The 27065-nt window shown below is 43.2% G+C and overlaps 1 protein-coding gene across 1 annotated transcript in view; it reads left to right on the forward strand.

The window, feature by feature from the left end:
* The window catches only part of VAT1L (vesicle amine transport 1 like), a 78926-nt gene that overhangs the window by 40401 nt on the left and 11460 nt on the right, over nucleotides 1-27065 (forward strand). Inside the window, exon 7 of the mRNA XM_048515402.1 lies at nucleotides 3260-3454. Coding sequence (XP_048371359.1) covers nucleotides 3260-3454 — 195 coding nt within the window. The remainder of the gene's footprint in view (nucleotides 1-3259; nucleotides 3455-27065) is intronic.

The raw sequence follows: 27065 nt of genomic DNA on the forward strand, positions 1-27065 counted from the left end.
ACAGTTTGATTTTTCAATCTGAGTAGCAAACTAGACAAGAGATGCATGAAGATCTTCCCAAGTTTTTTAAAATGAAAAACATCTGCGGGAGAATACCAGTATGAGCTGAGAAATAGCCGGAAGGACACTGCTTAAACCCATTCCCATCCTGATAAAGAGATTATTTATTTTCTTTCCTGTAAATAAGCAAGTAGCTTAGGAGATGTGATTCTGTGCAAAAAACAAACTAAACTGCTGAAAATAAGGGGTAAGTTTGCATACATACTGCTAGTGTTTCTAGGTTCGAAGTCATGATGCAGTCCTACATAGAATTGTTCTCTTCTAAGTCTGGTGACCTTAAAAGACACAGAAGAGTATAACTCTGTTTAGGATTACAGTCATGCCTCTCTGTTACCTAAAATGGTCCGGTGTGCCTTCTTTTAGATGGGGGAATTAGCAAGGGACAGACCTGCATTGTGAGTGTGGGTAACCACAAGATCTTTTCCACTTTTGTTTACAGTGGGTTTTTCTCCTCTGAAATCCACAGGAGTCAAGAAAGTGAAGTTTAACAAGTTTTATTTAGAAGAAGTAAAATAATAAACCTACAAGCACAGCTATGGTAAATGTAAACAAATGGAGAATCCACAGTCCTAGAATATAGATAGAGTTGAGGGGAAACATTTGGAAAATATCATGGAGTGTGGGTAGAGGAAATAATTACTTTATCTTGGAGCGGAAGGGCTCAGAGAAGCAGAGTTCAGTGTCTGTGCTGAGCTCCAAGGAGATGGGGTGAAAAGCAGCTAGCGCATAGCACCACTGAACCAGTGTCTAGTTCAGAATGTTCAGGGCAACTGACCTTATTCCTATTGGTATCACTGAGCCAATATAGGAGATGGTGTCCATCTTTGGAACTTTATTACTAGGATCCTCTAATATGGGAAAAAGATAGAGATACTGTGTCTTAAAAACACACACACACACACACCCCAAATTCCACCATGGGTCTGGCTGGTAACACTTCTTCCATTCCTGACTGTGTATCATCTAGTTTTGCTCTAATTTGCCTCCATTAATTTTTCCCCCTGCTGCCTGTAAACTACATCACATCTTCTTGGGAATGAAAGGCACAAAACATTATTTAAGTTTGCCTTGTTTTTTCTGGCAGAGTTGCAGCCAAAAGAGGGAAAGGGATGCTTTTCGTAACAGCTTGTAATTGTTTGACAAATATTACCTAGACCCAGAGCTGTCAAAAGTGTGAAACACATCAGCCATTAGAAGAAACGATGTTGGCCACTCAGGTCCAAAAGCCAGACGTCATTGAATTTTTAAACTAGAAAAATCAGCCAGGAGCTAAATGAGCAGAAAGTTTAGGCTGTGGAAAAAGCAACAACTCTGTCAGAGTCCTTAGTGATTGCTTTTTATTATTTAACTTTTTTTATTATCCAGAAAGAGTGAAGAACTCCACTGATTTTAAATCCTTTCAAGTTTCTACCAACCCCTGCTGTGGAACAGATATTGAGCATAAGAAAAAATGGCACCCACTAGGAACAGAGCAAGCCATTAAGGCAAATCATTAAAAAGAAGTTTAAAAGTGCATTGAATTGTTAATTTAAAAACTTAAATTGCTTTTAATCCTAATTTAATTAAACTATTACAAATAAAATTATCAAATATGCCTGTTTTTCAATTAAAAAGAATTGGGCCCTATGGCAAATTCTGGCTGCTTCTCTCACAAAGATGCCTTTAGGCAGACTTAATTGCATTGAAAAGTATAAAAGAATGAGTGACAGTCAAGAGCATAATATTTGTGTGAATTCAGGTAGAGACACTTTCAAAAAGTGATCCACATGACTGGCAGCAGTGTTTTCTTTCAGAAGATAACAAAATGGGACTTCCTGTGTTGAAACTAACAGGGTGAGTCTCTCAGACAAATTCTGTTGTCTCATCTTGCTGAAAGAATGGATATTGTGGAGAAGAGGCAAAATGGAACACCTGGTATGCTGTAGGTTTCCAAATGAGTCTGGCTTATTGGATAGACAGTAGAATTTAAACAAGAAAGATCCAGAGAGAAATCCCTTTTCGGTTGGCATCTTCCTGAATGATTCCGGGGCTGTCATGTTTTCTCTCTCAGGTTCATTGTAGGGGTGAAATGGGGGACTGTATATCTGCTGCTCTGAATGCTGGAGAGAAGTGGCAAGTTAAAAACATCAGTACAATAAAGGGGCCCAGAAAAAAAATTTTTTAGAGGCACTGAATCATAGAAGAAAATTCATTCCTTGGGTGCCCCCCCCCCCCGCAATATTGGCTTTGGGGTTGCCTGTAGCTTCCAACTGGAGCACATGGAGTTAGACATGTCATTTGTCTGCTTTCAGCAGGTAAACCCCCAGCATCAGCCCTTACCCTCCCTACCCTTGATAAGCTGAGGAGCAGGAGAAAATGCCCTCTGTAGTAATTCTTTAGGAATATCCACATTTCTCTGTAGTCTTTACCACAGGGATCAGAGGAAATTCCTACAGTGTCATCCAGAAGTTATATGTGACATTACATCTTCCCCAAACTCCACCCTTCCTAGACACTGCCTTCAAAATCATCCATTATTTTTTAAGGTGGTGCTGGCAACTCTACACAGAGTTAGCTTTTTTTACAAACTGATAGTATATCATGAGTAGTGTATCTGAAGCTGTTCTTAATCCAGTGACATCAGTAGAACTTTCCAAGCCAGCCCAACACAGAATCCAGGGCGAGACAAAGACACAGTTCTCCCTTGGAGGAGCTGTTCATACAAATATCACTTACACGTTTTCTCCATCAGGCTACAGTTTTAGAGGCAGCTGTTTCCACTTCTGAATCCAGTCACATGAGAACCACTAAATGTATGCACTGGCCCATATGGACACTGTCTGCTACCACCTAGTGAAGCAAACAACTTTTCTCAATAGCAGAGAGAATGAAAAAAGTATTCCAGTGACATTTGAGAGACAGCAAGATCGCCACGTGGCAACCCTTGTAGAAGCATGAATTCTCATAACCATCAAAGTTTCAGTGACACTTTCTGTTAAGAACCTGTATGCACAGGAAGGGGTGTGGCTCAGTGACAGAACCCCTGCTTTTCACACAGAATGTCCCAGGTTCCATCCATGGTTTTGCCAAACATTAATAGATTTCTGGTAGTAAGTGCTGGGGAAAGGTTTCTCTCCACCACTGGAGAAATAACTCAGAGCCCCGTGATTTTATGCTTATTGACCTTGTTAACCTTGGTCTTGTTGCCATTTGTCTCTAGTGGTGGCAAGTGGAGAAAGTCAACCCAATCAAGCTATACGAAGAGAACAAAGTCATGGCTGGATTTTCTCTCTTAAACCTGCTTTTCAAACAGGGCCGAAGCGGCCTGATTAACAATGTAATGGACAAACTCATAACACTGTACAACGAGAAGAAGATCAAGCCACGGGTTGATTCATTATGGGCACTGGAAGAGGTAAGATGGTCATCTCTTCTCCTTCTCACCGTACAGTGGTGTACTTTTTAAAGCATCTCCGAATCAAGACTTGTGATGATTCATCTAAATGACCTAACCCAACTTAAGATATTCATATATTTGCAATTGTTGTACTGAACATAGATGACTGAACATGTATATCTGGATGGATTCTGTTTTAAGGTTCTCTTACATGGGGGTGAGCCTTGAATTCCCATTGAAAAAGGCTGCTAACAGTTTGAATTTTAATAGACTCTGGTTGTGTGTCATTTTATTTAGTGTCATCATATACTTACCGAAGGGCTCTGGACATTTGCATTTGTGTGTGCTTTGCTCTCAGTTGCATCAAATGATGGTTTTAGTTGGTTTTTCAGCCTCACTTGGCTGACACTCACTTGGCCTCATGCATGTGTGGTTTCTTTTGACAGAAAGGCGGTGGTTTGGTAGGAAAGGTTTAAAATATTTCATGACTGCAGATGGTTTTGTGCAAAAAGTGAGATCCACAATGAGACTACAGACAGTGCATGCAACGTGAGAATATGCACCGTGTGAGGTTGATGCACTGCAAGAAAATATTTGTATTTTATTATTACTCTTAGACATTACCTGAAATGTACACCGAGTAACATAGGGAGGGAAATAACCAGCTCTGTCTCAGTGAGCTTCCAGTCTAAACTTTGGCATTCTAGACAATAGATGGAAAAGTGGGGAGAAGTAAAGTAATGATAGGAGTGCCCAGTGACTCTAAGAGCCAGAGGCGTAGCTCCAATGGGACAGGGGTGTGTGTGGCGCATGCCCCTGTGGGGGTGTGGTGAGGGCGTTCCGGGGGTGGGGTAGGATGTGGGTGTTCCGGGGGTGCGGTGCTTCCGGGAATGGGGTGGGATGGGGCGGAGGTGCACCGGGCACTTTCCCCCCTTGCTACACCTCTGCTAGAAGTGGTAATGATAATAAGAGATAAATATTTTTTTCAATGAAGTTACATGTTTTTAAGTTTCTTTCACTTGGAATTCACTGCCAAGAAATGATGGGGTGGCCACTAATTTAGACAGCTGTACAAAGGAGATTAGAGAAATTCTTGGGAGATATAGCTGTCAGTGACTATTAACTTCTATGGCCTAGTCCTAGTGGAACCTCCATGTTTAGAAGCACTGTATCACTCTATATTACTTACTGGAACAACAACGGGCATAGATTTGGCTTTCTATGCCCTGCTTCTGGTAGTATCTTGTTGTATTTGGTAATAACTTGTTGGCCATTATGGGAAACGAGGAGAGATGCACAGCTTAAAAAATGGGGCGGGGGGAGATGGTTTGGATTTTATGAAGGCCTAACTACTGGTATTCGGTGGTATTCAGACCCCCTAATACCATTTAGGAAGTTGGTTTTCAAAATTGTTTCAGGATACAAGAATGATTCAGGTTCCATTATTCCTTGTGGAGGACTCTGTGGTGGCTGGATAAACTGTTTTTCAACCAAATGACCCAAAATTGTAAGGGATCTAGTATTCCCTATTCATTGATGACCCCTCCTCCAAAATTTCAAGTGAATTAGACCATGAAATCCAATTCCACGGATCCCTGAAAAGCTGCCCCCCACTCCAGCCATCCTACTTGTCTCCACTGTTTCCTATAGGAAAAAGAATTCCATACTTTCTAAAGTAGCCAAACATATAAAAAGTCTCCAATGCAAACAGAATCAATAAGCCCAGCAGAAACAATGTCAAACCAGAGAATCTCAGAAGACCCACAAGCAAGGGGCATTTTTGAAAATCTGATGCAATCCAATGGCACAGAATCCAAGCCAGTATCAACATAGTCATGCAGACCTGGCAAGACAGTGACCAAACTGAAGAAACCGGAGTCTGAACCATCTGCATGCTGTTCCAGCAGAACTTTTCTTACATTCTTATGTAGATAAGGAATGGACCCATACGTTTTATGGAAAAGATGGAAAATGAGCATAGAAAATGACAGAAGAGAGGGACAGATGGTGTTTTCAAAGAATTTCTGACATATGAAAGGGACAGAGACTACATGATGGCCATTGGTGTAAGCTAGAGTAACAGAGAGGTTTATCAAAGCCATTTATCAGAATGGCTCCTGGAATTTTCAGACTGAATTTACAAGTGGCAGTCTTGTGACCCAAAACATGACCTCATAACTCTCAGATATTAGCAACAAGAACCTCCAGTTAGTTTCAGATAGAAGCAGTGGTGCGATTCAGCAGGTTCGCACCAGTTTGGCAGAACCGGTTGTTAAAATGGTGCTTGTAAACAACCAGTTGTTAAATTATTTGAGTCCTAACACTGAGTCATATTTACCAGACCAACCTTCCAACACACTGGAGCATGAAAAGTCTATCGTAACTGGATTCACTATCCCTTCAAGTATCTCTCTCTCATGGCCATTGTTACCATATATAGGGAGCCAGTGTGATGTAGTGGCTAAGAGTGGCAGATTCCAATCTGAGAACCAGGTTCGATTCCCCACATGAAACATGCTGGATGATCTTGGGCCACAGTTCTCTCAGTCTCTCAGCCCTACCTACCTTACAAGGTACCTGTTGTGGAGAAGGGGGAAAGGAAGGTGATTGTAAGCTCTTTTGAGACTCCTTATAGTAGAGAAAAGCAGAGTGTTAAAAAAAAACCCATCTTCTTCATATGTCCCATCGCCCTTCCTCATCCTATCTTTATTTTTTATAGACCAGATTCTACAATAGCACATTCTAGAAAACATTAACAATACTGTGGCAATAATCAGGCAATTTCTTGCTTTCCAGTTGACAACTAGCAAGCAGGGCCAAAATGCCCATTTTCTAAATGTGTCAGGCTGCATTGGGAGTCCTAGATCAATATTCTGCCATTTGTTTGGTAACATTGCATTTAACATTTGGCAGCATTTTTCTGTCATCCTGACATTACTGTGACAAGCGTGCAAACACAAGCTGTTCAGGACTCTAGCCTCCCTTGTTGAACAAGTCTTCTTGCCATTTGAGGTTTAGTAGGAAATTTGCATAGCATATTAAAGATCATAGTCATCAAGAATATGAGACTCCTGCAGTTTTGGGAAGGATTTGTTGAGCGCCCTTTGTACATAATTCCCATTTTTGCATTTGCTCGCTTAGAATTGTGGCTAGAAAAACACTAAGCTCTCAAGGATACACTGAATGTAGGGATTGACATTATTTGCACTATGCCTTTGCAGTAAGATGTGTGGAAAAATCAACTGTACAATGCTGAATCAAAAACAGTGTCAATAAAATCAATATTTAAAAACAGGATATGGAAAGGATATAAACATAACAAATGAAGCAGCCTTATGCTGAATCAAATCATTGGTCCATCAATGGGTTTTTCAGCACAATTCATTTAAAACATTTTGAGGTCGGAAATAAAATGTTTCCTTCAATGTTTTTAACGCCAAAAATGTTTTATTTCCAGCCTCAAAACATTTTGAATGAGTCCCCTTTTGAAATGGTTCTCTGGCTAAAATGTTTTGAAAATGTCTGCAACTGCTGTGCGATATACTGACTACGTTTCCCACACTTCTCTGTTTCCCTGAACTATCTCCTCGGTGCCATTTTCTGTGCTCACTCAGTTCTCCCTCGCCTATTTGCAGCATTTCTCTGTTCTACTTTGGGGAGGCCACACTTCAAAGCATCGAGTATTCGAGGAGTGAGGCTGTGAAGACCCAAAGAGAAGTTGTTTGTCATTGCTTGCATTGCAACATCACTTCTGGGTAGGTTGCCAACCTCCAGGTGGAGTCTGGAGATCTCCAGGAATTACAACTGATCTCCAGTCCATGCTTTGGAGGGTGGACTTTAGGGATCACATCAGAGGCGAAGCTACCAGGGGGCCAGGGTGTGCACGTTGCACCGGGTGCCCCCCTTGTGAGGGGCACAAATTTGCAGGTCTGTTTGTGGTTTTTTCGGTATTTCAAGTGTTTTTTCAGTTTTTGGCCTGCAGGGGGCGCAGTTTTTAGGCTAGCAGCACCAAAAATTAAGAGATTTTTTGGGAGACTCTCCTGATGATACCATCTCCTGATGAAGTCAGGTGAGGTTTGGTTCAGGGAGTCCAAAGTTATGGACTCCCAAAGGGGGTGCCCAATCCCCCATTGTTTCCAATGGGAGCTAATAGGAGATGGGGACTACACCTTTGAGGGTCCATAACTTTAGACCCCCTGAACCAAACTTAACCAAACCTGGTTGGTATCATCAGGAGAGCCTCCTAAATATACCCTGAAAGTTTGGTGCTACTAGCTTAACAATTGCACGCCTGACAGCAGGCACCCTCCAAATTTCCCCAGATTCTCCTTTTAAATCCACCCCCTTCGGCATGGATTTAAAGGGGGGATCTGAGGTCCCCAGTTAAAACAACAGTGAAAGTGATGCTGTTTCAGGGTGTTGTTTTAACTGGGGACCCCAGATTCTCCCTTTAAGGTGGATTAAAAAGGAGAATCTGGGCTCCCTAACTTAAACACCATTGAAAGTGATGCTGTTTGGGGATGGATTCCAGCATCACAGCGGCTGCCCATGGAGGGCGAGGGGCGCAAAACTCAGATTTTTGCACCGGGCTGCATTTTACCTAGCTACACCTCTGGATCACATCTCTGCTGAGATCCTTCCCTATAGCTACTCCCCCAAGTCTCCAAGAATTCCCCAACCCAAAGTTGGCAACTCTCGTTCCCATAGTTCAGTAAGTGATGGATCTTCTCTTGGATGTAGTCTTCCACCAAAGGAACGACTACTTCCTCCAGTCTCTGATTCCTCATAGAACAGTCCCAGCTGTACGTGTTTTGCACTTTAATTTGATATCTCCTTCACGTCACTGTAACCATAGTGAACGCTTGACAGTATTATCCGGACTGGTTTGCAAACAGATGTACTGATTATTCTGCGACTGTCATGCAAGAACTCTGGTTTATCAGAGAGTGATAAAATGCAGTGTGGCTTGCAACACGGGGGCTTTGAAACCGACTGGAACGTAGGGTATTAAAGCCCATCTAAATTCTGTGGCATAGGGTGCTTCATACAGCTGGGACAGCAGCCATGGCGTGCTTCAAATCATGCCACCAAGAAAGACACGTGCGGTATGAGCAATGTCCCAACTAAACTGGAAGGCGAGACCAGAATACCAATGTGTCCATTACTTTGTGAACAGTAATGGCTGTCTCCAGGTCGCCACTAATTGTTTTGTGTCTTAGAGTTTTGATTCCTCTCAACCACTCGTTCCCTCTCTGTTCGTCAGTTTGCAATAATGGTTTAGTATGCCATTCAGCATGCTGCAGACCTTTGCGAAGATGAATCTAGGATTCCAGATTAACAGATGGGACAAATGACAAAAACTGACAAGGAAAATGTAAACAGCATCTTTCACGTTGTGGCTGATTTGCTGTGCCCAAAACATGCATCGAAAACCTGCGTCACAGCATATTTCGTGAACGACCTAGATGTGCCCTCCGAAGACATCCTGAAACTGTTAAGCAGGGCATAAATATAACTTCCATCCCATGTGAATAGTCCCCAAAAAATTGAATTCAGGGTTGTTATGAGGATAAAATGGAGGGAAGGAGAACAGTGTAAGCTGTTTGGGTCCCCACTGGGGGGAAAAGAAGTGTACAAATCAATTAAATACATTGTCATTCCAGAAGATCTCTAGGGCCCCTTGCGCACATGCAGAATAATGCACATTCAATCCACTTTAAATACACTTTGCAGCTGGATTTTACTGTGCAGAATAGCAAAATCCACTTTCGAACCATTGTGAAAGTGGATTGAATGTGCATCATTCTGCATGTGCGGAAGGGACCTAAGTCTTACCTGGAGCGAACCTACAGTGTTGCACCCTTTACTGATAGGAAGGGTGCTCTAACCGCTGAGATCGATCTCTCTTTCTCAGTCTCTACTGGATCTTGCTCAAGGCACAGAACTATGTAAAGTTACTTCATCGCTCTCCTCCCTTTGTTACAACGACGTTGGGGCCCTTCAGTTCTTTGCTGCACCCACTCGTAGCGCTACAGTCCTTGCAGTGACCTTCCAGTAGTCCCTGTCACCTTCCATTCCTCACTTCACCAGCTAAGAACGAAAACCAAAGCTGTTCTCCATACTTGACCTAAATGCATGAAATGTATAGATTTCAATGAACATTGATTCTAGCACTGGTCTTTGGCGGGTGCTGAATTCCATTGTCATACTACTACTTCTTCTCCTCCCTGCCTCCCTCCCTCCCTTTTTCTGTCCCTTTATGATGGCTGTGCTAGAGTTTATCTTTGCACAGCATTGGTTGCTTCATCACGATAAAGATCATATTTCAAAGTGAATCCTAAATATAGAAAAGCAGTTAATTGGAACATTTCATTTCAAAGGTGAACCCACTCCTCCTGCCACCGAACTAATGAAATGTGCTCTTCTGTCACCCCAGTGATTCCCATGACAACGTTAACTTTTGTCAAGCAAATTAGTGTCTTGGCGAAGGGGGAAGGCCGGAGGTAGTGGCATGTTGGCATTCTGTCCCCAAACCTAACATTCTGCTTGTTTTGATGCCTCTATTAAGTAAATGGTAGATGGTCAAAGGTCAATAATATGCTTAGATGGTAGATCAATGTCATCTCGCTCTGTCCCACCTGCACAAAATTGTCTCTTGTAAGAAAGAAAGTCTGACACAGGGAAAGGGGGAATCAAAGCTAGCAGAAGGCTGGAAATCTATCAGCTTGTTTTGTTTCAGCACAGCCTTGGTGGGGAGATAATTAACAGGGTGAAACCAAGATGTCGAGCCTGTAAACAAGCCAGCTAAAAGTCATCGACATAGATGAATCATCTTAGCATTTCCGTGTGGGGCAAATTGTTCTTCAGATACCGGCAAAGTTGGAAGCCGTTTGATGCGTTCAGCTTAGAACTTCAGCCACAATTAACAGTAATGAGCTTCAATTCTAAGTAAATGAAAACTGAATTAGAAGGAGAAGGTTCAATCTAAACAGTCTGGCAAAGGATGCTTTCTCCAAAGACACAGAGCCACATGGTAATGACCTCGGTTTATCAGGAAGGGATTGCCCTAGCTAAAGAAGGGGAGGCAGGTTGAGATCCAAGCATCTGTTCCCCCCATGGCCTGTTGCATTTGCAATGGTTGCTGCTCTCACAGAATTCCTATTTGCATGTACTGCTGAAATCCAGGATGGAGCTCTCCCGAGGGCCACGTTTTGACTGGGATTCTTGAGTTGGTGACTCCTCGTATTCATATTTCAGGGTTCTGCCTGCTTTCTTTTTGCAGCAATTATCCTAAAGTCAGAAACTTTATTTTCTTCTGCTCCCATTGTTATGTTATCATTATATAGGGAGGGGAAACTGTTTGAGACCTATCCCCTTTCTTCTCACTGGGTCTTGTCCACATCATTTTTCTACATGTAAAGAAAATAGATATGCGCATATATATATATGCACACACATGTATATGCACACACATATATATGCACACAAATATATATGCACATATATATGCACACACATGTATATGCACACACATATATATGCACGTGCACATATGTGTGTGCATATATGTGTGTGCATATATATATATATATGTGCATATATATATATGTGCATATATATATATATACATACACACACACACACACACACACACACACACACACACACACACACATACATACTTCGTGTCATAATGAAAGGGTTGAATCCTACAAGATTTTCCATGTCATCTGACCCAGTTCTCCTCTGCACTGCAGGTCATGTCTTGCATAGCTTTTGGGCCCATGGGTCCCATGATCTGGTGGTTAATAATCACCCCTCACTCTTCCTTCACCAGCAGAAAAATTGGTAGGATCCAACCCTAACACAGAAATACATTAAGGTATTCTGTCTAAAAAACCTGAATTTAAAAACTTACTCCCATCCCAGCCTACTCCACATGACTGTTGTGAGGATAAAATGGAGGAGAGGAGAATGCTGTAAACCACCTTAGGTTCTAACTGGAGAGAAATATAAGGTATAAAAGAAATCAATCAACCAGTCAATCAACAGGAGAAAATCCCCCTAGGCTTCCTTGTGGATCCCCAAAGGTCCTCAGACCCCAGTTCAAGAACTGCTGTATAGAACCCTTTTACACTTTTGCTATTTAGCACTGACTATCCCAGCCAGCGGTAGCAGATTTTCCACTTGCTCTTTGCTCCATTTTCAAACCAAGTTCCAATAAACATAATCAGCAGCAATTTGCAACTGGGGCCTGGGCTTTTGCCCTTGTCAGGCAAATAATGACATCTGTACATGTGGAACTTGTCACAATCTATTAGTCTGGATGTTCTAGAGCTTGCAGGCATCTAATTAGACTGTATCTGTGCCTGTAATGGCAGGTCACCTCACTTCTGTTTGGTTCTGGATTCCATACATTTGTAGTGAGTTATCTGCTTTTTCTAGTATTGCTAGTTGTATCAGAATCATGTCATTTAAGGGATCTCAGAGCAGACTCCTTCCCTTCCTCTCCCCACAACAGACACCATGTGATGTAGGTGGGACTGAGAGAGTCCGAGGAGAACTGGGACTAGCCCAAGGTCACTCAGCAGGCTTCATGTGTAGGACAGGAAGAAAAAATCTGGTTCATTAGGCAACAGTCCACTACTCATGTGAAGGATTGGGGAATCAAATCCAGTTCTCCAGTTTACAGTTCACTGTTCTTAACCACTATACCACACTAGAGATATTTCTCCCAAATTGGGACCAGATGCGGCTTATAACATAGTTCTCCTCTCTTCCATTTTATCCTTACAACACTAATCTTATGAGGTAGGTTAGGATGAGATTGTGGGAGTGGCTTCAAATCACCCAGTAAGCTTTCATGGCAGAATGGATTGTCAAAGACCTTCATGGCTGAAATCAACTGGCTGTTGTGAGTTTTCCATGCTGAGTGGCCATGATCTGGTCGTGTTTGCTTCCAACGTTTTGTCCACACAAAATGCCAGCCATAGGCGCCAGTGAAACATTAGGAACAAGATGCCAGCCATGAATGCTGGCGAAATGTTAGGAGCAAAAGCTGAAAGACCATGGCCGCATAGCCCAGAAAACCCACAATAGCCAAAGTCTAAATTCTCAGGCTATGGCTGCTCCCACTTCATTCCACACTTGAGGGCCGTAGTCTGTACTTGGCAACACCATGGAAGCCGTACCAACTTCAAAAACCCGGAATTCCAGTTTTGCAAATGGCAAGCAGCTTCTGTTGATTTACAATGAAAAGATGTTGTCTTCTGCCGGTTGCTGAATCATAATTACTGTGTTTCCCCGAATATAAGAAAGTGTCTTATATTAATTTTTGCTCCCAAAGATGCGCTATGTCTTATTTTCAGGGGATGTCTTATATTTCTGTATTCTGTTCGTCAGGCATGCTTCCAAACAAAAACTTTGCTACGTCTTACTTTTGGGGGATGCCTTATATTTCGCACTTCAGCAAAACCTCTACTACGTCTTATTTTCCGGGGATGTCTTATATTCGGGGAAACAGGGTAGATGCCATTACCATAACACTGAATAGGAGAGATTAGGGTCTTTTTAGATTTCTGATCAGAGCACACAGCACTGGCAAATCTTCTCAGATGTGGCTGTCGGGGTCCTCAAATGTGTCTGCAGTGACCAAGACCATGTGTCTGCAAGTGGCCAAGTATGCAGCCATCTCCATAAGCAATGAGTTGCTGCCTGTATGCAGAAAATCACAAGCAGGGACTGGTGAATCAGGCTGCTGAGATTACTGAATGAAAATCTCCAAAGCAGCAAGGCTGAATTAGCCCTTTGTACGCTGCACTTTCAGTCTGGCTCAGTGATGCAAAACTAGTTACTTTGAATGCAGAAGGATTTGTATTGGGAAAAGCAGAGGCAGCTTAGGAGCAGCTTTCAAAGGGGATTTGCCCGGGTGGGGGCGGGGGGGTGTTTTGGTTTTTAAATCAATGAACTGAAACTTTTAAATGGCCACAATTGTGAAAGTGTCAGTTCACACTAGACCTTGCTGAGCCATAGGCAGAATGCTGTGAATGACTACAGATCCATGGTCGACTATAATACAGTGGCAAGAGTGCATGTTTTGCTCACAAATAGCCCCAGGGTTGATTCCCTGGTTGTCCAGTGGGACAGCATAACAGTTCTCAAGAGAATTGTGGCCAAGCTCAACTATGAAACCATTGTATACTTTGACAGCATTTCACTGGTGAACCCTTCTACAGAAGAGAAGATAAACTCGTTATTATGTAATTAAGAGAAGGGATCTGTGTGAGTCAAATCAAAGTGGGGAGGGGCACAGTAAAAGCATCCCTTGAAACCTGGGCTGCCATTTATAGGTCTACATGGTAACTTCAGCTAGGTTGCCAGCATTTTTAATGTCTATGGTTAGCTTTATTGACCACTTGCAAACTTTCATTGGTTACACAGTACCCTCTGCTGGCCAGCTTCGGAGGGCTGTGATGATATGGAAGTCTGCCTGTCACACGCAATTATTGGACCTTTCCACACAAGCCCTTGAAAATGTTTTGCAAACTTTTTTTAAAAAAACACCCCTGTTTGTTTGCACTCAGCCCATTGAAAACGTGTCCTGGCTGCCATTTTGTGATTGTTTCATTTTGGTTTTTTAAAAATTTCTTAGATCCGATGCTATGAGGTCTCAAAGGCTCGTGCTGCAATTATCTAGGGGTCATGTCTATGTAGCTACATAGACACGACATAAGAACATAAGAAAGAGCCTGCTGGATCAGACCAGAGTCCATCTAGTCCAGCACTCTGCTACTCGCAGTGGCCCACCAGGTGTCTTTGGGAGCTCACAGGCAGGGTGTGAAAGCTATGGCCTTCTGCTGCTGCTGCTGCTCCTGAGCACCTAGTCTGCTAAGGCATTTACAATCTCAGTTCAAGGAGGATCAAGGTTGGTAGCCATAGATCGACTTCTCCTCCATAAATCTGTCCAAGCCCCTTTTAAAGCTATCCAGGTTAGTGGTCATCATCACTTCCTGTGGCAGCATATTCCAAACACCAATCACGAGTTGCATGAAGAAATGTTTCCTTTTATTAGTCCTAATTCTTCCCCCCAGCATTTTCAATGTATGCCCCCTGGTTTTTGTATTGTGTGAGAGAGAGAAATTTCTCTTTGTCAACATTTTCTACCCCATGCATAATTGTATAGACTTCAATCATATCCCCACTCAGACGTCTCCTCTCCAAACTAAGGAGTCCCAAACGCTGCAGCCTCTCCTCATAAGGAAGGTGCTCCAATCCCTCAATCATCCTCATTGCCCTTCTCTGCACTTTTTCTATCTCTTCGAAAAACCCTTCCATTTGTCTGTCCACATTCTCCATCCAGAGTGGGAGCACAAATAAACTACTGAATCACCCTTTGAAGTCTGAGGACGTATTTCAGGAATCCTGGCTGGACTCAAAACTATCCTAACCCTGAGCCTCCAACCTTCAACCTAAATCCCCAAATTTGGGATACATTTCTGGAATCCCTTTTTCGGCATTGGGAGTATAGTCAAGGAAACCCAGATTCGAGGGTTACCATCAAACCCTTTTTCAGTAACGGAGATACAACCTTCCAAAATGTTTTTAAAAACCGACATAAATCCGGCAGGAGCTCAGAAAATGGTACTGACTAGGAAGTTCAGGGATTGCAGAGCTGGGTGGGAAACATTTTAAAGAGATCCATACAGCAAGTGAAAATACTTCCACGAATGAATCACTTCCAGAAAACCACTTCCCAAAAAAGAATTGCTTGGGAACAGCATGCAAATAAAATGTTTTGAAGCAGGAAACAGAACATTTTGGGCTAAAACCCATGCAGAACTCCCCAGAGCAAATATTTTATTTCCTGTCTCAAAACGTTTTGTTTGGTTTGTGCTGAAAGGTTCACTGTCTAGCAGCTTAGCATGGATCAGCAAAGGAGCTGTCCAAGTAATCTGGAAGGCAGTCAACAACAGGAAATACAAAACAGCAAGTTAGCAGTGGAGCTGTCCAGAGATCTCAAGAAAGACCCAGCCTCTTTGACCAACAAATGCTAGACTATTATGAGGAGTTACAACAGTGCCCGGTTGCCTCACATCCCTTGCTGAGCAAAGCCTGAACCCAAATAATATCAGCTCCCTCCCCTATCTTGTACAATGGGAGCCCGCAGGTGGCTGGGCATGCAGTCTACCTTCTGATTCAGGGTCCTGCTTGATGTTTTGGTCTTCTCCAGTCTTGGGGTACAGAAGAGATTGTAGAGGTACCAGAAGCAAATAGTTGGCCAGAAGGCTCCGGGTTCTCTGCCTCCATCTCTCTAGATAGAACTTCTTACTGAAGCCAGCAGCAAATGGGCCGCTCCAAACTCCATGTGCAGATTGGGGTGGAACGCCTGCCCTATTCTTGAACTCCACGTGGAGTATGGGAATGGCTGGCGTTTTACTGTACTCTGGCTTGGAATGGGGTCAGGGCCCAGTTGCAAGGGGGTGCAGCAATATGCCCCCCAGGAAGTAGTGCTTGGGGCTTTGGTCCTCTCGTTACCCCCCACCCCCCACTTTTCCATTGCTGGCATGAAAGATTCCTGTGGGACTCCAATTTGACCGCTTGTAACTACACAATTAGAAGAAGTCCAAACCAAAACTTTGGGGTAAAAAGTTTTCTGCAGGCTTGTCCCTCTAAGAATTAAGTACCTGTTCCTTTCTTTGCCATTGGTTAGGCACGAGAAGTCAGGTCACAACAGACTGTGGTTTGCCATATTATTTTCCATGTTTTCTTCGTCTCTGCTGCTGATATGTAATCTGGAGGATATGCATGATTTATAAACCTTTATAAATTACTAAATCTTTATAAGTTACCTGGCCAGTGTTCTTTTTTTTCTTTAAACTGTTTTTCAAAGTCATATGTTTCTGCCATGTTAAGAAGTTCCATGATTATCAGCAAGCTAGTCTAGTGGTTGAAGTTTTGGACTATGATCTGGGAGACCCAGGTCCAAATCCCCATCTGACATGGTAGCTCACTTTGTGACTGCCAACCAGCCAGCCAGCCAGTCAATCTCTCACCTGCTTCCTCCCTCCCTCCCTCCCTCCCTCTCCCTAGCCTACCTCACAGGGTTGTTTTGAGGATAAAAGGAAGAGAACTGTGTAATCTGCTTTGGGTTTCCACTGGGGATAAAGGAAAGGTAAACAATATCAGGAAATCAGTGGATGCTGACATTTACCAGTGATTCTTTTGATGGTCAAAGGCCAGTGAGAAACGTTAGAATTTTTTAATGTTTACCAGCAAATCTGAAGGCTGGCTGTGTAATAAATATGCCCAACAGTGATCTATCCTAATTGATTTTCAGAAATACTCTTCTTCAGGGGAATTGTCTCCAAGTCCTGAAGGAAGGCATATGCTCTGTTACATGTAATAAAAATGTCCCCTAATAAGCATAGCTTTATGCAGAGAACAGTTCATTTCAGTAAAGCACACCATTTGGAAGGGTTATAATCCGGACAGCCCTCTGACCCTTTCATATCTACTGCAAAGCTTTTAAGGCCACATCAAAAGAATGCCTTATCTCAGTGTGACAACAGAAGCCACAGGGCTTCTGATATCTGATATCCCTTCCAAGTTCCTCATCTCCGAAATAAAGGCGTCTCCTACCTCACCCTCTCCACCATACTTCACTCCACCACCACCACCACCACACCTTGACTTGTGACTCTGTTCCACTACTAAGCTATCTACATTCCCATATGTCAGATGGGAATTTTTTTTGTTCTCTCATCAATCATCTTTTCTGGCTGCAATCCTAAAGACACTTTCTGGGATGTGAGGACCATTGAATAACCTGGGATTTGATTTTTGACCTGCTTAGGATCGACTTCACCACTCATATAATTTGCATCTTGACCTCTGTGTCCCTGTCTTGAGTCTATTGGCTTAGGTGTTCTCACATCACAGAGAACTTGGATGTTTTTGATCTAAGTATCTGAATGCTCAGAGCACTGACCCATCTTAAATTACCCTTACATTCTCCAGGGAACTCATAGCTGCAAGCATAGGTCTCCTCTCTTCCATTTTATCCTCAGAGACAAAGCCGAGGGAGAACGTGACTGGCTCCAGTTCACCCACCATGTTTCCATGGCAAAATTGGGATTCAAACCTGGGTTTCCCTGTTCCTAGACCAATAATTTAATTGCACCACCAAATTTGTGTTTCTGACATGTGGTAAGATGCCTCTTTCCCACCATCCCTACTGAATCTTTTGTATGTTTGCTTATCTAGAAAGTTTTTACCTTGCCTTGTAAAATTAACATTCTCAGTGAATAGAGTTGTCAGGCAATTCACTGGCAAACTGAGGGCGAGTTGCTGGCAGGTACACAATGGGAGCGCAGCACCATGTCACTTCTGGTAAAAATCTAAAAGCGATGTGGGGTAGCTCTAGGAACTGCTGGAAACTCTGTGGTGGAACCAAAGAGGAGTTGATATTTTTCTGCTCTAGGCAAGAGGACCTGGAGGTGAGGGATTCTTATGGGAATGGCAACGTTGTGGGCAGCATGCAACAATTCAAAACACAGTACAACTGAAACATGGTTCCTAAAAACAGATCTGAACAACAGGCTAAAATGTCGCCATTAAATAATAAAACAGCAGCCTAAAGCAATTGAAACGTAGGCTAAAAACGGCAGTTGGCTTGGATACAGAATGCAGCTAGAATCACTCACACAGAAATCAAGCCATTCAAGTGATACCACTTGAACGCCATACAATTTTAAATAATTAAGAAGGCAGAACAGTAATAGTCTGCAATAAAGTCAGTCAATCAACAGAATGGGTCCAAGAATCATGTTTTATTTTGAAGCAGGCATCTTACTGTCTTTTGCCTGAACATGGATTCAGTTTTCACTGGGAAAAAGGCATCCTTCCTGTGCCTGTTTAATTGTACCATACCCTGATTGGCTTCCAGAATTTATCTCCAGTTGTAGTTCTGCCAAGGCAGTAATGTCATTTTCTGCCTTCCCTGGCCATCAATCATCCAACCCCTCCTTTGCTTTTTTTTTTTAAAGTCTCATGGGCCAGACAGCTGGTGCTCGAGTCCTCTTCCGATGCTCTCGCTTCATTATTTCCTCATTTTAAAAAATTATGAGGACAAATTCCAGTGCATCTGAACCAAAGGATTAACTCAAAATGATCAAAACAGCAGTGTTAATGGGCTTGCTTCCCAGTCCTCTCATTCAGGGATTTAAAGCAATGTAAATCCTCTTTAAGACTGTTTTTATTTGATCCAATTTTGCTTTGTTAGGTCTCCTGATATTTACTTGGGTAACGTAAAATAACATTGTGGGAAATGCGTAGGCCTTACCACTTGGAAACGTGTTTTCTTTTTCTTATGAGAGCATAGCTTCTGCTTACTCTGTACCATGAAACTCTGAACAATGGACAAGGCATTCTCTTGCATATGAATTTACTAGAGTTACAAGATACAAGGAAGAGGTCGGGGAGACCTTAATCTATATGACGATTCTTAGCACAGACGTGAGGAGGAGGAGGAAAGTAAAGTTGCAGATCTCTAGGTGGAGCCTGGAGATCTCCTGGAATTTCAAGTGACCTGTAAGACAAAGAAGAGTTTGGATTTATATCCCACCTTTCTCTCTTGTAAGGAGACTCAAGGTGGCTTACAAGTTCCTTTCCCTTTTTCTCCCCACAACAGAAGCTTTGTGAGGTAGGTGGGGCTGAGAGAGCTCCAAAGAACTGTGACTAGCCCAAGGTCATCCAGCCAGAATGTAGGGATGCGGAAACACATCTGGTTCATCTGATAAACCTCTGCCACTCAGGCGGAGGAGTGGGGAATCAATCCCGGTGCTCCAGATTAGAATCCACCTGCCCTTAACCACTACAGCACGCTGGCAATAGAGATCACAGTAGAGATTACTTTTCACAGAGGAAATGACTACTTTGAAGGGTGGCCTCTGTGGCACTATATCCCACTCAGGTTCTACCCTTTCCCAAACCCCACCCTCCTCAGGCGCCTTCCCCAAACTGGAGTTGGCAACCATAAGAAAGTGGCAATGGGCAAAGAAAAATGATCACCTGCTTCTCCTGTCAGAAAAGTAAAAGTAAAAGGCAATCACTACAAACACTCCTGAATGGTTCTTTTGACCTGGAAGAACTTCTGTTCATAAGTCAGGGTCTAGTTGTGAACGAGGGGGCACTCGTAAGCAATGCAAGGGAGCCAGGAAGTGGTTTGCTCCTGGAAAGTGCAATGGACAAGACCAAGGAAAGGTGAGAATACCTTTGTCAAATATGATCATAAAGTAAAAGTATATTCCTTATAGAAAGAGCCATTGGATGTAAAATACGGTTGCCTGTATATGTTAGCTTTCTTTTTAAAACTTGTAGACCTTATAGCTGCTAGGACAGTTGAAAATAGATGGGTATTGCCCACTGAAAGCTGTAGTGTGCAAGAATTTTTTGTGGTTGGAGAGTGTTTTGTGCATCTTGTATTCCCCCCCATCCCCGATTGGGCTGCAAGAGAGGGTCTGCCAGTTGGCAGAGCATCTAGTTGGCATCTACCACTGGCTGTCAAAGGTGTACTGACTCTGGATGAGGACTGCTTTTAGTCATCTCTAGTACCCACTGATGGACCTCTGAATCTATCTCATCATCTTTTAAGCCATCTGTACTTGATACCATCACTTCATCCACTGATACTGAGTTCCACAGTCTACTTAATGAGTGAAGTATTTTTATTCATTCCAATGCAACACAGAGCCGAGGGATTCACTATCCCTGATTAGGAAGCACGTTCTTATATATTAGGTGAGGGATGATCTTCTGCCTTCTGGGGGACTCTTTAGTTTATTTTAATAGCTAAAATGTGTTCATTTGCTTACTAGATTTATCAGAGAGTCTCTTAAGTGACTTACCGTTCTGATCATTACCAGTATATAATTCAAATAGTGGAAACCCTTGTTGCCGATGAAGCAGTCTGCAGAACTCTCGTCTAACAGCATAACTGAGTTTTGCTCTAGGGGTGAAGAGAATCATTACCTAATAGTTGTTTTTCAGTGGTTGATGCATTAGAAATTGGGCTAAGAAGAGTCAAGGAAGACATCCTGATCCTCACTCTGAGCCTCACGTTTTCATTGCTAGCCCCATCTCCAAGCCTCCTGCTGACCGGAATGCTCAATCGAACACTGTTGTTCTTTCTTTTCCCTCCATCCCAAATAAAATTGAGCGTGGAGAGTTACGTTTACCCCGTCAATAGCACTTTTTTCCCTTCACTGGGCCTGTTTTAAGTTTGGGTGCTATGGCAACGCCGTACTCAGAGTAAAAGACATTCATCTGTGTTGAAAGAAGCAGATTCTCCTCACATGTTCATAGAGGAAGAAGATGTTTTCTGTGGCAAAGTATAAACAAGGGAGAGATAAAACACGAGTTTGCAAAAAGAAAAGAAAAGCATTGTGAATGCGTAAAGCTCCACAGTTGCCTAGATTTAACTCCTCCTAGACTTGTTCTATTTCATTTTGAGTTTGGATTGTGTTGCGTATTTCTAAAGCAAGACAAGGCGAAGCATAGCTTTCTTCCTGCCCTGTCTTGGTGTTATGGCTGTTTACTATTGGTAACCTTTATACTGTTTTTAATTAATTGTGTTGTATTTTGGTTTGTGAGCTGCCTCAAAGTGGTATATATTCTAAATGAATATATACCTTGAATGTCAGGGTGTGCTCTCCAGCTAAGCTACCCATGAATGACACTCAAGGGGGTACAAATGCCCCACAGCCTCTTAGCTCACATCCAGCTGAGGGAGGTGGTCAGTATTGCTTCCTGGCCCTGTGACCTTTGCCAGCAGGGCCCAAAGTGCGTTTGTAGTGGCATGCGGAAAAAGGTGATGGGAATGCCTGTCTTGTGTGTGAAATCCTAGAAGGATAATCTGAAATCCTAAAAGGCACCCCTCGAAGATCGCTGACTTCATTAGACTTGGGGTTTAGCTCTGTGCAGGACTCTGAATATCTTGAAGCAGACTTGTCTCTGGTCGTATTGGGGCAGTAGAGTTGTGTCTTCTAACCAACAGCCACTGGAGAAAAGATATTCTGACTCCCTATTTAGTTTTTTTCAATATTTTTCTCATATAAGAAACCTCTGAAGCATCAGGAGCTTAGAAGAAGAGTTGGTTTTTATACCCCACTTTTCCCTACCTTTAGAGAGTCCCAAAGTGGCTTACCATGGACCTTTCCTTTCCCTCCCCATAACAGACACCTTGTGAGGGAGCTGGGGCTGAGAGAGAACTGTGACTAGCCCAAGATCACCCGGCAGGTTTCATGTGCAGGAATGGGGAATCAAACCCAAGTTTCCAGATTAGAGTTCACTGCTCTTAATCTCTTCACCACACTGGAGATATTTCTCCCAAATTGGGTCCAAATGCAACTTATAACATAGTTCTTCTTCATTTTGATGTTTATTATTATGTTTATTGTTAAGTTGCCCTGAGCCCACCCTGGCTGGTGGAAAGTTGGTTAAAAGTCTAATAGATCCAGCGTGGTGGTTAAGAGCAGGTAGATTCTAATTTGGAGAACCAGCTTTGATTCCCCACTCCTCCACCTGAGTGGCAGAGGCTTATCTGGTGAACCAAATGTGTTTCTGCACTCCTACATTCCTGCTGGGTGACATTGGGTAAGTCACAGTTCTTTGGAACTCTCTCAGCCCCACCTACCTCACAAGGTGTCTGTTGTGGGGAGAGGAAGGGAAAGGAGCTTGTAAGCCACCTTGAGTCTCCTTACAGGAGAGAAAAGTGGAGTATAAATCCAAACTCCTCCTCCTCCTCCTCCTCCTCCTGCTTCTTCTTCTTCTTCTTCTTCTTCTTCTTCTTCTTCTTCTTCTTCTTCTTCTTCTTCTTCTTCTTCTTCTTCTTCTCCTCCTCCTCCTCCTCCTCCTCCTCCTCCTCCTCCTCCTCCTCCTCCTCCTCCTCCTCCTCCTCCTCCTCTTCTTCTTCTTCTTCTTCTTCTTCTTCTTCTTCTTCTTCGAGTAAATGTAAACCTAGTTCTTATAATTAGTGCCATGGTACCATTGTGACTCTCATCAGTACTTGATACCATCACTTCATCCACGGATACTGGCCCCAACTGCAGGTTGGCAACCCTGGGTGACTCACGTTTTTTTAAATGTTTCTTAGTTAATCTGTGCAATACTTATCCCCGTGCTATAAATATTAAAGCAACTGTGGTTTCAGCCATGGTAACTACTATGTGAACTGACAATGTAGTGTGTGATATTCGTTCCCAAAAGGTGACTGCCAGGCTCCATGGGTAAAACAGAAAAGTTCTTAAACAGATTTGTCCTTTCATAAACCTGGAGAAGATCTGGAACATTTACCTGTGTCGCTTGTGTTGCCAAAGTAACCTTGACGCGGAAGCTTGTGTTTGTGTGTCACGTGACCTGTAACCATGGCGATCTTATCCATGTAATTTGTAGCTAAGCGATTTCGCTCCTTAGCAGCGGTATGGTCAGGCTTGACAGAGAGAGGAATTAGCAAAGAGGCAGAAAATGTATCTGTTCCAGGTGGAGCATCAGCGTTGACTTTTGAGGCTTGAATCTGACCTTCAGGGATGCCTGGTTTGCATTACCAGGGAGGTCACCAACCATCCATCTGGGTTAGCAGAACATGTTTCACTTTGGATGTGTCAATATTTGACACTGAGGGTCCAGCAGGATGTTGCTGGCAGCTGCTCGGTTCATGCGTAATGTCTGAAAAAGCACAAACCTTCAACCAAGGATTATATACAAACTCCATGGAAAAATGTTATCAGTCATAAAGAAATGTATTACCTCACTTGAAATGCTCCTCACACAAAGCCCTTCTGAACAAATCAGCCCATTCTGCTGGGGGTACTGCTACCATACAATTACAACACACTTCAGTCCCCCATCCAGCTTCCCTCTTTCTTAGGCTAAAGGCCTACTTGTTAACCCGCAGCAATACACACATAAAACCCTACCTTTTTTTGCTGTCAAGTCACATCTGACTTATGGTGATCCCCAGTGGGGTTTTTAAGGCCAGAGATGTTCAGACATGGTTCTTCATTGCTTGCCTCTGCGTCACGCCCTGGTATCCCTTGGAAGTTGCCAGGGTCAAGGCTGAGAGTGTGAGACTGGCCCCGCATTAAAACTCCACATTAAAACACAGAACTGGAACAAACACATAATGTTTACATCGCAAAACATTGCCTCTTCTCTGTCCTCTGAAACTAAAATTGCACTCCCGATAGACCATATGGTGTTGTGAAATCATAGCTTTTTCTTGGGAGCCTGCTTGTTTTGAAAATTTCCCTTAGCGCTAATTAATTCTGAGGGTAAACTTTAAATGTTATGGATTCTTCGGGATATGTGGCTTTTCAGTCAATATTGCTCATAAATTATATAGCACTCCTTGGTATTAAATGCACCATAGGCAGGGTAGAGGAACAGATTTTGTACTGTCAGTAAAAGACAACAGCTTGTAACTGAACTGGAGCCAAGAGCAGAGTGGAATTCATAGAAAGGGGTTTTTACACTTACCCCACATGTTTTCAGGAAAGTGAGAAACTATTGAAAATATTCAATCGGGTATCTCCTTTGAGCATTACAATGTCGCAATGAACCAGATTTCTTTAGAACATAATTGTCCATTTGCACTTCAAGTGGCTAATCAATTATAGGGCTGCCAACTCCGGGTTGGGAAATTTCTGGAGATTTAGGGGTGGAGCATGGGGAAGGTGGGATTTGTGGGTGGAAGGGATCCCTTGGTGCCGTCGAGTTCAACTCCCAGAGCAGCCGTTTTCTCCAGGGGGGTTGATCTCTGCAGTCTGGAGATCAGTGGTAATTCTGGGAGAGCTCCAGGCCTTACCTGGAAGGTGGCAACCCTAACTGAGGGAGATGAAGAGGGAGATGTTTTACTGGGGGAGATGAAGAGAGAAAATAGGGGGGAACACAGTGACCAATTTTTCTGCTAGTGGGAAAGAAAGTTGCCCTTTGGGCAATCCAAACTACCCATGCAGGAGCTTGATGGGGCCTAAGTGGGGGGGAAAAACATGTAGAATGGAGGCTGTAATCAGGAGCAAAATTGCGTGAGATGGAGTGGAAATCTGATCCAGCTCCAATGGGGTTGGGTTTTTTTGTTTGTTTTGTTAATCTGTCAGTACTCATAAGGTTGTACCATTTTCCACCAGGATTTGGGAGAACCCCCAACAAAATGCTGGTAATACTGGTGAGTCCTGGCTAGATCCAACATATTGCATGACAAGATCGTCCAATGCAAGGAAAGTCTCTTAATTACTACTATTCAGTATTATATACTACCAGTATGATGGTGGTGGAAAGTGCCATCAAATCTCAGCTGACGTATGGCAATCCTGTAGGGTTTTCAAGGCAAGAGATATTCAGAGGTAGTTTGCCATTGCCTGCCTCTGCATAATGAACCAGGGCCAACCCCGGTTATTATGTCAGCAGAAGCAATAGTCAGTGGAGGCAATGCTGGGCCCCCTCCTCCTCCAGCCCTTGCATGCCACCCCTCCCTCCCCTTTCCTCTCCTCCGCTAGGGTTGGTGGGCCATGTCCAGATGCCGGGCCCCCTCCCCCCTTCCCTTGCATGCTACCCTTCACTCCCTCCCTTCCCCTCTCTAACTCCCCTTGCATGCCACCTCTCCCTCTCCTTCTGCTAGGGTGGGTGGACCATGTCCAGATGCCAGGCCCGCTCCCTTCCCCTTCCCCCTCCCCTCCCTTGCATGCCACCCCTCACTCACTCCCCTCACTCTCCTTCCCTTGCACAGAGATTGATTGATTGATTGATTGATTGATTGATTGATCGATCGATCGATCGATCGATCGATTGATTGATTGATTGATGTGGGTTGATTTATTTGTAGTTTAATTCCTTGCACCCGAAGCAAAACATCACAGCTTTGAATTCTGTATGAAGTTTCTGTCATAATCTGCTCAGTTCTGGTTTGATCTCGCCAGGTTTCCCGGCCGGGATGTGGGATCCTCTTTCCCTCCTCCCTCCCTCCTGTCTTCTTTTGCTTTAGTTTCTGCTTGTTAGACACCTGCAAGCTGTTGCTCTCCACAGCCCTGGGGAATGTGGGTTGTTTTGATCTAAGTGAAGGCCGTGCTGTCACTGGACCATGGGACCTGAGGAGGTCCAACCTCCCTTGGGAACTTGTGTTCAGGGGTGGTGCTGTGTGACCTGGTGGTGCATGACATTGGGTATAATGGAAGGTGTTTTGACACTTAGACAGCTAAATTCTTTCCACTGATGCTGCTTCATAATAAACAAATCATCTTAATACAGAGTCTAGTTATTGAACAGTCCAGAAGCCCAACACTTTCTTTCCTTGAAATCCTATGGGATCACCATAGGTCAGCTGTGACCTGGTGGCACTTTCCACCACTTGTACCTTAGGTTCTGTTTTTCTTAAATCTCTGTCTCTGTCTCTGTGTGTGTGTGTGTCTCTGTCTCTCTGTCTCTCTCTCTCTCTTTCTGCCTGTTCAAGACAAACACTGTCTCAACAGTGCAGAAGTGAAGTAGTTAACATTAAGTTCTGGTTTTAGTTACAGCCATTCAAGCCCAGCCAGGACTCAGTTGGAACAGGGCCTTATAGCCAGATGCGAGACAAAAGCAGGAACCGGGATGGAGTGCTTCATTCTCCCTGCCAGTCTGTTACTTTGCCATAACAATTCATTCAGCATTCCGGTTGTGCTTTCGGCTACATTTGGATTTGAGTCTGTTTCTATATTCCTCTAAGAGCAGGATGGGTGGGAGTTTATTAACGACATATAAAACTGGTTTCTTCTAGGCCACCCTGGGGGCCTACAGAGATGCTGTTTCATTTGTTTTTGGATGTTTGTCACTCTGAATGTTTTCATTTCACACATTGATATTCCCTATTTGTTTGTATCTTCGAATGCCATTTATCTTCGTATGCAATTTGTTTGTATGCCTATTTGTTTGTATCTTCGAATGCCATAATTCGTATGCCATTTATCTGTGATCAGTGCAAGAATTAGCATTCAAAACAACATGCATTTTAATTAGAAAAATTCAGGAGGAGGAAACAAAATTGCACAGAAATAATGATGCAGAGGTTTGTTTTGCAACAAGGAAAATGAATATTCTTGTAAAAGTGGGAATGGGGGCTGAGTGGGGTCTTTGCAAAATTTGGTAACATACTTAAGTAAGCCTGGGTATAATCAGTGCCCCCATGGAAAATTGTCTGGGAACTAGTATATGCCACCTTGAGTTCTCTGGAGGCAAAGCAGAGTATAAATGTAAATAAATAATAACATGGGTTATGAACCAGTCCTAAGAGAGCTGTATATTCTGAACTGAGAAATGATGCGCAAGACAGTTAGTGTTCTTGTTTCCCATTTGGATAAGAGCTCTTTAAACATTTACTACGTGAACATAGAGTTGGAAAATTGCTTCAGTTAAACACTAATGATCCTGTGCCTTTGGAGAAATTCCAAATGAAATGGAATATTAGAAATTAGCAATGGGAGTCTCAGCTGTCTTTATTCAACTGCGCAATGGAAGTGGTACAGAACATAGGGGGTGGGGAAGAGAAGGCTATATGTAGTTTATCATGCTACACTGGAGAATCCATGCCAGCTTTATCTTCTCT

The sequence above is a fragment of the Sphaerodactylus townsendi genome, linkage group LG14, assembly GCF_021028975.2.
Source record: "Sphaerodactylus townsendi isolate TG3544 linkage group LG14, MPM_Stown_v2.3, whole genome shotgun sequence".
Taxonomy (NCBI): domain Eukaryota; kingdom Metazoa; phylum Chordata; class Lepidosauria; order Squamata; family Sphaerodactylidae; genus Sphaerodactylus; species Sphaerodactylus townsendi.